Here is an 11,036-nt window from a genome sequence, read left to right on the forward strand (position 1 = left end):
TGACAAGCCTTTGGATCCCAGATAGTTTGGGGCATGAGAAAGCAGAAGCAACATCTGCTTGTTCTGAGTAAAGCATGTGTTGGTGGCAAAGTTCCAGAGAAGTGACTCTTCACCAGCAGGAAAACAGGGGAACCTGAGCTGTATCTGGGGGAAAGGGCCCGAGCACCCTGAGTGTCTGACGACACAGGAGAGCTCTGACACGTGCCGGTATCCCCGGTGGGACACAGGACGGGCTAGAGAAACACAGTGAGCCGATGGGCTGGAGGCCAGAGCTGGAACTGGGTATGGACACACGGTGTCAGCAGCCAACCCGGATCTGTGCTGGTGACTAAGACCAGGTGTGATGAGTAATAACTCTGCCTGGAGCCTCCCCTCCTGCTGGGTGCCCCCTCCCTCACTTATCTCAACCACAAGGGCCTTCCTGAAGAGAATGGCGAAGAGGAAACCCCTGACTTGACTGAAAAAGCTAGTGGAACAGAGTCCAAGCGGAACTGCCAAGAGAAGGTGTTCTGCCCATTAAGTTCAGTTATTAAAAAACAACGCTGTACGGTTTGCTTACCTGACGTGGTGGTTTATGAAACTCATGCCAGCAAATAAGAACCAAAGTGGAGTTAGGGTGAAGAGAGGGTGAGCTGAGGAAAGATGAAAAGTTGATTCTGGAAGGACCAAGAGGGCCAGGAGATGGGGCTGGGAAGGTGTACGTTCCAGTGTTTGCCAGGTGTCATCCTGGGTGACACCTCTGTTACATATACACACACACACACACACACACACACACACACCTTGAGCATCCTGCCATCCCAGCTGCCAACCCAAAGGAATTCTCTGATGGTTGGAATCTGTATACTCGTCTCTTATGCAAAATATCCCACAATATCCGAGGAGGATGGCATGTACGAACGTTTTATTGCACGGGCAAAGGGTATGTCATGCCCGCCTGCTCTCTACCTGAAGCATGAGAAGCAGCTAGAGTCAGTGCATCTTACACCAGTTCAGTGCTGGCCACAGAGCTTCCTGCCCCCCCCTCCCCCCCGCCGCCAAGGGCTGCTCTCATGGTGGCCTGTGTTAACCACACTGCAGGCGAGTGCAGGGGTGGCCCCGGAGTCCACCTGGATTCCAGCCCGTTTCCCCCAAACTCTTCTCCAAACACCCTCGTTAGCCAGGGGAGGCCACTTATAAAAAGCCTTGTGGTTTTCATGAAGAAACGACTGCATGTGACAGCTTTTGCCCCAAATCACCAGGGAACTCCAACGATTTTGGCTAAATGCCCCTTTAAGAGCTGACAAAAGACAAGCATATCTGCTAGTATCTATTAGGAAACTAAGTGCAGCAGGGGGCGCGTTCTCCTGGATTCGCGAAAGCGCGGGACAATTTTGGCTAAACGCCCCTTTAAGAGCTGACAAAAGACAAGCATATCTACTAGTATCTATTAGGAAACTAAGTGCCCGGACGGCAAGGGGGCGCGTTCTCCTGGATTCGCGAAAGCGCGGGACGCAGAGGACAACTGCTGGGCTTTGGCTGGCCAGCCCCTGGGGACCCCCAGACGCCCTCTCCCGCTGCCCTTCCTGACCCAGCGTGCCTGCCTCTCACACCTCGGAGAGCCTGACGTCGTAGGTGACCATGTTGAAGTTGTCCCAGGCGAAGAGCTTCTTCCCCAGGGGGTTGTAGTCGATCATGCTGCTGTACTTGTAGCGGTTCTTGAACGGGATGGCCAGGGCCTTGCTGCTCCCCGTGCCCGTGTCATACGCGAAGTTGACAGTGGCATCGGGCGACGAGTAGCTGCTGACGGTGTACAAGGTGCCGCAGATGACAAAGGCGTTGGCCACGGACTGCTTCCGGATGTTCGTCTCCCAGGTCTGCTCACGCTCCAGACTCTCGGGGTTCAGCCTGGACAGGACGATGGCGCCTTTGGCCTCCTCGGTGCTGTAGATGACCCACAGGCCCGACTCGTCCACGGCCAGGTCCATGTCCGTGTAGCCGCCCCAGGAATACGGGAACTGGCCGTGGTAGCCGGCTCCCGGGATGTCCTTCTCGGCCTTCACAGTCTCGGTGTTCAGCTCGTACCTGACCACCGTCCTGGACTCGGCCCCCTGGAAGTAGAGGCTCCCCCCGTAGACCACGGCGCCCGTGCTCTCCAGCGGCCGGGGCAGCACGTGCACCTTGGAGGGGTAGCCCTCCAAGAACTGGCTGAGGCGGCTGTACTCAAACACCTGGCGGATGCCGGTGCCCACCGTGTCGATCCTCCACGTGGTCTCCTGCGTGTAGGGGTAGACGGGCTTGGGGTCTCTCATCCACACCCCGTACTTGCCCGTGATGGTCTCAGCTGTTCGCAGAGTCACGGGCTCTCCCACCCAAACCAGCTCTCCGCATCCTGCTGAATTAAAAACAAACAACACACAAAACACATGGACTCACCGTCGTCTCTCCACCTTGTGGAGCCGGCACAAGCCAGGAAGGAGCCCAGAGATGACCGCCCGGGTTTAAATCCTGGCTCCGCCACCTGCGGGCTGTGTGACTTCCAGTCGGTTACTTTGCCAACTCGGCCTCTGTTCTCTCATTGGTCAAGGGGATAATGATAGTGCTTTGGGTAGAGGGCAGCGGTTCTCAACCTGTGGGTCGAGACCCCTTTGGCGGTCGAACGGCCCTTTCCCAGGGGTCGCCTGAGACCATCCTGCATATCAGATATTGACATGACGATTCATCACAGTAGCAACATGACAGTTATGAAGTAGCAACGAAAATAATTTTATGGTTGGGTCACCACATGAGGAATGGTATTTAAAGGGCCAGAAGGTTGAGAACCACTGGTAGCGGGGCTGTTGTAAGTCTCCAGTGTCATTAGACATGGTCAGCGTTGGTTAGAGGAAACGGCCAGTACAGGCTGTGATTGTACGTGGTCAGAACTGAACCTTGACAGAGGCTGCCCCGGAGCGGGGCTCCGGGCTGTATTTGTCATATTCGACTCGCCCTGGCCAGGGTCGCATGTGTGTGCACTGTATTATTCTTTATGACTCTCATGTCTGATTCATCTCGTTATTTAAAAAAATAAAAGACAAAACTCAGGTCATTAGAACAACCGTTAGAGTTTTACAAGCCCTGACTGATGGACCCTATATTTCAGGCATCATTTTAATACAATAAAATCTGAATATAATTTTAAACACGCAATGAAGAGCTGGTTAGAAACTTAGATTTAGCAGAATCCTAAGTTTCTGTACTTGACGAGGAGCCTTCAGTTTCCTTAGAGAAGGTGCTCGTATCTCAGGGAATCGTATTTTGAATATTTCCAAGTGCCCCATCCCCAGGCATGACCTGCAGTGCTAGCAATTATTGTCAAGAACACGGAGAGTCACCGTTTCTGAAAACCGCAGTCTTTGTCTTAACGTCAGGCTCTCGGGACACCTTCAAGTGGGGTCACTGTACGCTTCCTAAGGACCCCAAGTTCAGTGACAGCCTGTGTGCTCAAAGGGTGCATGGTGTCTGTCTGGCCCTGAGATACAGATATGAAAAATCCACTGAAAAACTTCATTGTCCATGAGTAATCAAGTCAAGGTGACAATCGCGTGGGTGAAACAGACACATCTCCCATCTTCCCAGGCCCAGCCCGGCCCGGCCCACGATCCCCAGTGTGGGTGACAGGACACAGGCCTTGGGGGGGGAAGTCGGATTTGCCCTGGAGAGGGAGCACACGGGACTGGACGCAGACGAAGACCACGTGGGGATGGAAGAGAACACACGTAACTGCATACCAGTGTCCCCGCCGGCACTCCCGGGGTGGCCAGGTGGACTCTCCTTCAAGATGCGGGAAGCAGGAACCGCGGTTAACTCTGACTTCAGTTCCTGGAAGTCCACGTTCTCCGGATTCCACCTAGAAACTATATTCAAAGAAAGAGACAATATCCACCTGAGGAAGAGTGGCCCGATGACTGGGCGGAGGATGGCATTTCAATAGGCTTCCAACGATGCATTTGAAGATAGTAAAGGGGGGGGGGGGTAGGATTGGACTTTGCTGACAACTGTTGGAGCTGGGAGCTGGGGTTCCTATCGTTTCTCCACTTTGGAGAATGTTGGGGAAATTCCGTAATAAAAGGCTCACAAATAGTAAACTGCACAGCAATGTGCCGAGCAAGGAGTAGGATATTTAAAATAAACTAAAGGCAGCTTGTGCTCCGTTAAGATAACTCCCACTCGAAGGCCTGATGTCTGAATAGGAACAGGGTGTGGATTCAGGGGTGTTGGGAAGGCCCTCGGCTTCTCCTGGGGTGCCCGCGATTCGACAATGAACAGTCCCTGGCATGATTTGGGTGTTTTCCCCCCCCTTTCCATAGATAGGCAAACGTTCCTGTAAGAAGCAGCGTTTCTCCTTGGAAGTGTTAAGCTTTCTCAGTAGAGGGCGCTGGAGGGGCATGGTGGGAGCAGATCTTCAGTCCTCAGGGGAGGCTGGTTGGTAGCCTGAGTGTGAACACGTCGGGTGGGGGCCCCGGAAGCCTTGGCCTGGCCATGACCTTTCCACAGCCCTCTCATCACGGAGCCCGGAGTCCCTGCACGGACGCCCCCGGGCTCCTGCAGCCTGTGCCTGACCCCCTGGGCCCGCAGCCATAGGTTGCTGGCCGCTCCACCTGCATGCGGGAGGTGGCCTTTGCAGCTCTGGACCAGCTCCGGCCACCTTCCCCACCATCTGATGGGCTGAACCCCACCTTCCAACTGAGGCCCGAACTCCTTTAAGTGTGTCCTTCCTCAAGCCCGAGGGTGCCATGGAGTGTGTACTTACAGCTCATGGTTACTCCTTTATCGTTGTTAGTCATTCTTTATAGAGCTCACCCTCCTGGGAGCAAGCCCACACCTTTCCTACCCCTTCTTCTCCCCCCACAGGGGTGCATCTCCTAAACCCTAATGGTCCCCACCAGATTTGCAACCAGGGGAGCAATGGGCAGCAGCAACTCGTCTGGGTACCCCTGACCCTGTCCCCAAGGCCCCCTTTTCTCTGACTTCCCAGTGAGCAAAAGCAGCCGGCCTTGGTCAATGTCTCTCCTGTAACCTCTCTAGAGAGCAAAGCCGCCCGGCCAGGCTCTCCTGCGGCTTCTTCTATCCGCCGCCCTTCCCGGTTCCAGTCCCAGCCTTAACAAATGTCATCTAAGAAAACAACCGACTCTTTATATTAAATGTCCCCGCCTTAACCAGCTTGTTACCAGAGGGTTTACAAAAGCCTCAGAGACGTTTCCCTGTCTCCCTTTCTCCCTCCGCTCCCTCCCCTTTTCCGCCACACTCTGCGGGAACCACACCTCAAGTGCTTTTGAAGTAAACAAGAATCACCATAAAACATAATGTCAGGGCATGGCTTCCAGGGTGACTGCGAGGCCAGTTCTCAGTTGGCAGGTGGGCTGGCTGGATTAGAAGCCCGCTGGCTGGCTTCTTCTTGGTTGTGTCAGCCAGAGCATCTGGCAACAGGCAGACTCCCAGACCAGAGCTGTCTGGCGTGAGGACCAAAGCCTGTGGGAGAGGATGCAAGGCTCCAGGCCCAAAGTCCTAAAGGCAGGGAAGCAGTTGTGTGAAGGGGCCTGGACTGGGCTTGGAAGTCCTAGCTTCCTGGCTCAGTATTGCCAGGTGCCTGCTGTGTGACTTTGGGCAAGTTACTCAACCTCTCTGAGCCTCAGTATTCTTAGCTCAAAGTATAAATAACATGGTCTTCCCTAAGGATGTGTCAAAACAAAAATTTTTCAGGAATGTTTCAAAATCATATCTCATTCTGAACATGGGGAAAAACAAAAAGAGGTTATGAAAATATTAAGGACTTTATTATATCAGACACCTCAACATTGTTAGGGCTTGGTTTCTATTAAAATTTAGTCCTTCTAGGGCACAATGTTCATGTCGATTACACAACTCTGAAAATCTGCATATTCTTCTCTATCTACCTTATCTCTGCTTTATAGACACGTAGAGAGATTAACCCAGAAACAGAATTTATTAATTTGCATGAGTATAGTATATATAGGCAAGTGACATTATAATGATTTTTACAGTTATTTTCTGTCCTTGCCTGAAAAGTTAGGTCAGTGTTGCATAAATGGAGAGGATGGAGAAAAATTGGGGTGCCACATAATTGCAGGTCATCACGGGTACTTGAGGAAAGGGAAGACTAGCTGGGTGCTGGGTGCTGGGTGCTGGGTGCTGGGTGGCCCCCCAACACACCTGTTCTCTGGAATCAGCGTGTGTTATAGAACCATTATGCGCATGTTGACATTTTGATCATTAAATGACCTTCTAAGACATTAGTGGAGCTCGGGCAAAAGAGGCCCTTTGTAGCGACAGTCCATTTCCTGGGGGGCTGCTCCATGCTGGAGACCCACCCCCGCGATTTCTAATCTGCGTAATCATTCCACGAGGGGGTGTTCGCTCCAGCCTGTAGGCGAGGGGGCGAAACCTCAGCGCCCGTGGAGGACCTGGTGTCCCCGCGGCGAATCCTGCCCACCTTTCCCAGCCGTTGCTGTGGCAACCTGCCTGGTGCAGGTGTCTGCTGCTGTCCTGGCCTCCGCTGCCCTGCTGAGTCACCGGTGGTTACTGTTTTGCCGAATCCCTTGAAAGTACATTGCAGACCTCCTGACCCCTCCTGACCATGATACCATATCTCACCCAAGAAACCTAACACAAATCTGGGAACAACCCACTCAGCCGCAGTCCACCTGCGCGTTTCCTCACTAATCCCCCCCCTGCCCCCCCCCCGGCCCCGGGCAGCTCTTCTTCCCTGGATGCAGGGGCCAATCCAGGGTCAAACCTGCCTTTGGTGACCGTGTCTCTCCCGTCCCCTCCAAACTTGACAGTAACATCTCTGAAGAGTCCAGACTGACCAACTGGCCCATACCTGGGTGGGCTTGCTTGTTTCCTCCTGATGGGACGATGTACTCAACAGTGAATATCTGGGGGCACAATTTCACAAAAAGTGCCGCCAATACTGTCCCCCCCACTGCCGGGGAGAGCGTGCCTTCCCCCTCGCCCTCCCGGTGCACACGCGGACTCGCCACCCGCAGGGCCGCGAGGGACACAGAGCATCTCTTAGCAGAAGCCTCCTCAAGGTGTGGCCTGGTGCTCTGATGCGGAGGGTCTCAGATGGGGCCAAGTGGAGGACAACTTCCCAAACAGCACCCCGGGGACTGACAAAGGGTTCCTGCTGCGTCTACGCTGCCAAGGAAGGGCAGGGATCACCTGTTAGCATTTCAGAAATCTCTTGCCATTTCATCAATGGAGGCCATGTTAACCCCAGGAGGTAGGAATTGGCTGCTCTAAACGAAGATTCACAGCAGGAGCGTTTTCTGAAAAGGATCACCCCCCCCGCCCCCCGGGTGCCTCTCACCGGGTCCTTTCCGCTCTCCCTTTGCTGTGGGCCGTGAGGACTTTGTCATGGGCAGGCACAATCGGGCACCACTAACCTAGATGGAGCCATCGGGAGTTAAACCGCTAGGAACAGGTGAAAGCGATAGCTGTGCCCTCCTTCATCCGTCTGCCTCGAGCTGATGTGCGGCTTCTGGGAGGAAGGGGAGGGCAGGAGGGCAAACCTGGGCCACCTGTGACGGGTCACCCTGGACGCTGCCACCTTCTTACCTTCCCTGGAGCCTGGGGGCACATCCGGAGAGGCGCTGCGGGCTTGGGGACACTGGCCCCTCAGGAGCCTTTCTATCTCCTGGCTGCTGCTCTCCAGCCTTCTGGCCAGATCCTCGTTCTCTGCCCCCAGCCGCCTCTTCTCCTCCTCCAGCACCTCCTTGTCCCGGAGAAGGTTGCCGTAGGCCGTTTCCAGCTCCCGGGCTTGGCTTTCCAGCTGTTCTCGCTCCCTCATCAGGGCGTCCAGCTCCCTCGGCGGCCCCTCCGAGGGCCCAGCCGCCGGGGCCCCGGTCAGCTGGCGGAGGAGGCCCTCCAGGGAGCTGAGCCGGGCCTTGGTGCTCTCCAGGTCGGCGCGCTGGCTGCTGCTGTCTCTCTGCAGGTCCTGGATGGCTGACATGGCCTGGCCCTGCTCGGGGCAGCTGGACTCAGCGGGGCTGGCCACGCTGAAGGTGTACTGGCATCGGCCACTCCGGTCGTTGGCCTTGCGGAGCTGGGCTGACCTGGCCCCCACACCCCACAGCAGACAGGCCAGAAGCAGCAGCCGGACAGCTGGCATCTTGGGCCCGTGGCTGCAGTGCTGTGCACGGGGTCCCCGGGGCAGAGGCTGGGCGAGGCTCCCTCTGGAAGGCTCCCCTGCAGGAGGTGCCCGGCTGGGTGGCCCTGCCGGGTCCTATATACGGGGAACCAGCCCTGCGGGGGGCAGAGAGGTGGCCACGTGGCCCCGGGTGGGGCCACACACAAGAGGGTTGTTTTCACGCTGCCGGCAAGACTCTTAGAAAATGACTTTCCAGAAGTCTGTTTTGAATTTCTTTTTAAAAAAAAGTCCCACTTCACGCATCGCACGTCCCCATAATATCCCTCTACCCCTCCCCGCCCCCAATTTTGCACACACACCCTCCCACGTGCCCACTGCATCCAGCGTGACTACTGTGGGCGGATTTCAACAAGGTTTATTTCCAGCTCCTATTTCCATCTATGCTGCAGACTTTGTCGAGAACTTGCTCTGTGTCAGGCACTGTGCTAGGAGCCCGGGATTCAGACCTGCCTGAAGCACAGTCCCTCTTCCAGTGGCAGGGGCAGAGCCCACGGCCAGCCATGGCAGAGGGCCACCAGGCTTCAGGGACAGCGGGGCAGAATTCTTCCCTGGTCCCTGGCTGTACAAGTGTGGGGGTGTCTCTGGGAGAACGGTTTTTCTTTTTACATTTTTAATTGATTCTAGAGATAGAGGGGGAAGGTGGAGAGAGAGAGAGAGAGAGAGAGAAAGAAAGAGAGATAGAGAGATATCTGTTTGTTGTCCCACTTACTTAGCGTTCATAGGTTGATTCTTGTATGTGCCCTGACTGGGGATCTCACCCACAACCTTGGTGTATTGGGACAACACTCTATCGGCCAGAGCTTTGGAAGAACTTTCTTCTTTCTTCTTTCTTCTTCTACTTTCCTATGCCAGTCTTGCATCACAGGGACCAATGTCAATATTAGTCTCCACTGTGTGTGTGTGTGTTCTTTATGGTTCCTGGCAAAAGCCACTATACATGGTTAGGAGAAGAACATGTGGCCGTTGGCTTCATTGAGCTTTCCTCCATCATGGTGGTTCGCCATCCTTTCTTCCCCTGGGGCTCAACGTGATAAGAATTGCTCAAGGCCCCCATCCGCCTTCCTGTGCTGGCCCCCCATCACCACCCCCTCTGCTGGCCCCCCATCACCACCCCCCAAAGCCTGCATGGAATGCCAGAGCCACAGGGGCCCTTTCCAATGAGAAAACAGAGGCCCAGAGAAGGAGAGGGACTTGCCCAGGGTCACACAGCCCACGCGTGGCAGAACCAGGGGAAAACGGACATCTCCTGATTCTGAGGTTTTCCACCTTCTCACATAAGCCAGGTCCACCCAATGCCCAGGGGTTGCCCAGAACAGACGAGGGATTCCAGTCGCTTTCCCCCAGGAACCCATGCTCGAGAAAATCAGCTAGCTGCCTCTCTTCCCTTAAGCAGAGGCCTTCACTGGAGGAACACGTGTGCGCGCCCCGGCGTTTGACAGTGATTTTGTGAAACTGCAGCCCTTCATGAGAGAGAATGACATATTCTCCCCAAAGCAGAGAAAAGGGCTCGCTGCAAGACACAGGAAACTCACAGCTCCCTGAGCCGCAATGAACATCTGGTGGTTCAGCCTGCCCTCTTCACCTTCCTGCCTCCCCCGCCCCCTGGGGCCAGGCCCGCACTCCCCCACTGCCCCACCCATCTCCTGCAGTTCTCCTGGACATGGAGCCCGCTTTCCCGCCGAGGAAACACTGTCCCCTCCGGTGTGTGACCGCATTCCATCTCCATTTGTTGTTTGACCGCGTTCCATCTCCACGTCCTTTCTGGCGCCTGGAGCCAGGGCGTCTCCCAGCAGCCAGGAAGATGGGTTAGGCTTGTTGTTGGAGCAGCAGCGGGAGGCGCTGCCGTGCAGGATGGAGGCGGCAGGGGGCGCTAGGGGGCAGCAGCCCCAAGGCCCATTGCACTGCAGGCTGCGCTTGTTTCCGTTGGGTTTAGGCTGGTTGGCTGCTGTTTTCTCCCGCAATGAGTTCTTCCGTGAGAAACTGTCACCCCACGAAGGCAGGGCTGTGCCTGCTTTGCTCACCGTTTTGCCCCCCGTGTCTGGCAGATGTAAATGCTCATTGCGTTTTCAGGGGATGCATGGACGCACACATCGTTCAGCAGAAAGAGAACATAAAGGTCCCCAAGGAACCGGAACGCAGCCTCCCGGGCACCGTGGAGACTCGAGGCTGCGCAGGACTTTTCTGGATGAGCTGGGCTTCCCTTGTCACCCACGCAGTGACCATAGAGCAACAGCACAGGCGAAATGGGCGTTTTTGGGTTTTTCTGGAACTCTATTTATTTACAGTTTCCTATGGGAAAATTTTTCTCATGGCTTTTATTAAAGAAGAAAAACATACTTCTTTTATTTTTTTTATTAAGAAGACTGTGACAATAGGAGAAATAAAGATGGGCATTTGGGTAGGAATCTGATTGGCAGGAATCAGCCTGGAGCCTTGGTTGTCCAGGAGTCCGTGTGTCCCTGTGGGTTTTCTCAGTCGATACCTATGACCAGCTCAACAGCTATTCCCAGGGGGGTCTGTGAAGTGTTGGGATGTTTACAAGAGCTTCTCACACACTAAAAGTTTACAAATTACGGATGGGGCACAATCCACTTGGGATCTTTGATGTGGAGTCAAGGCTATTCTTGACTTATTGCTAATTAAGTAAATGCTTAGAAGGGCGGTAAGAGTCTCTGAGAGCCTCACGCCACAGGAGCAACACATCGGAAAATACGCCGAAACCACAGCAAAAGTGTCGATTGAGCTTGGCCTGCAAAAACACACACCAAAACTTTTGGCTTTTGAGAAAGTTCACAAGTAGATAAAATGTTGCTTTCTCTCTTTAATAGTCCCTTGTACCTAAACA

General features: G+C 54.6%; 1 protein-coding gene across 1 annotated transcript; it reads right to left on the bottom strand.

The window, feature by feature from the left end:
* Nucleotides 1–1,453: 1,453 nt before the first annotated feature.
* MYOC (myocilin, trabecular meshwork inducible glucocorticoid response) lies at nucleotides 1,454–8,256 on the bottom strand. Its single transcript, XM_005867649.2, has 3 exons — nucleotides 7,600–8,256; nucleotides 3,750–3,875; nucleotides 1,454–2,371 (listed from the first exon to the last, which is right to left on the bottom strand). Exons 1-3 carry the CDS (start codon nucleotides 8,150–8,152, stop codon nucleotides 1,587–1,589), a joined length of 1,464 nt encoding a protein of 487 aa, XP_005867711.1. The 5' UTR covers nucleotides 8,153–8,256; the 3' UTR covers nucleotides 1,454–1,586.
* Between the last annotated feature and the right edge of the window lie 2,780 nt (nucleotides 8,257–11,036).

Source organism: Myotis brandtii, unplaced genomic scaffold (genome assembly GCF_000412655.1).
Source record: "Myotis brandtii unplaced genomic scaffold, ASM41265v1 scaffold250, whole genome shotgun sequence".
In the NCBI taxonomy this organism is placed as follows: domain Eukaryota; kingdom Metazoa; phylum Chordata; class Mammalia; order Chiroptera; family Vespertilionidae; genus Myotis; species Myotis brandtii.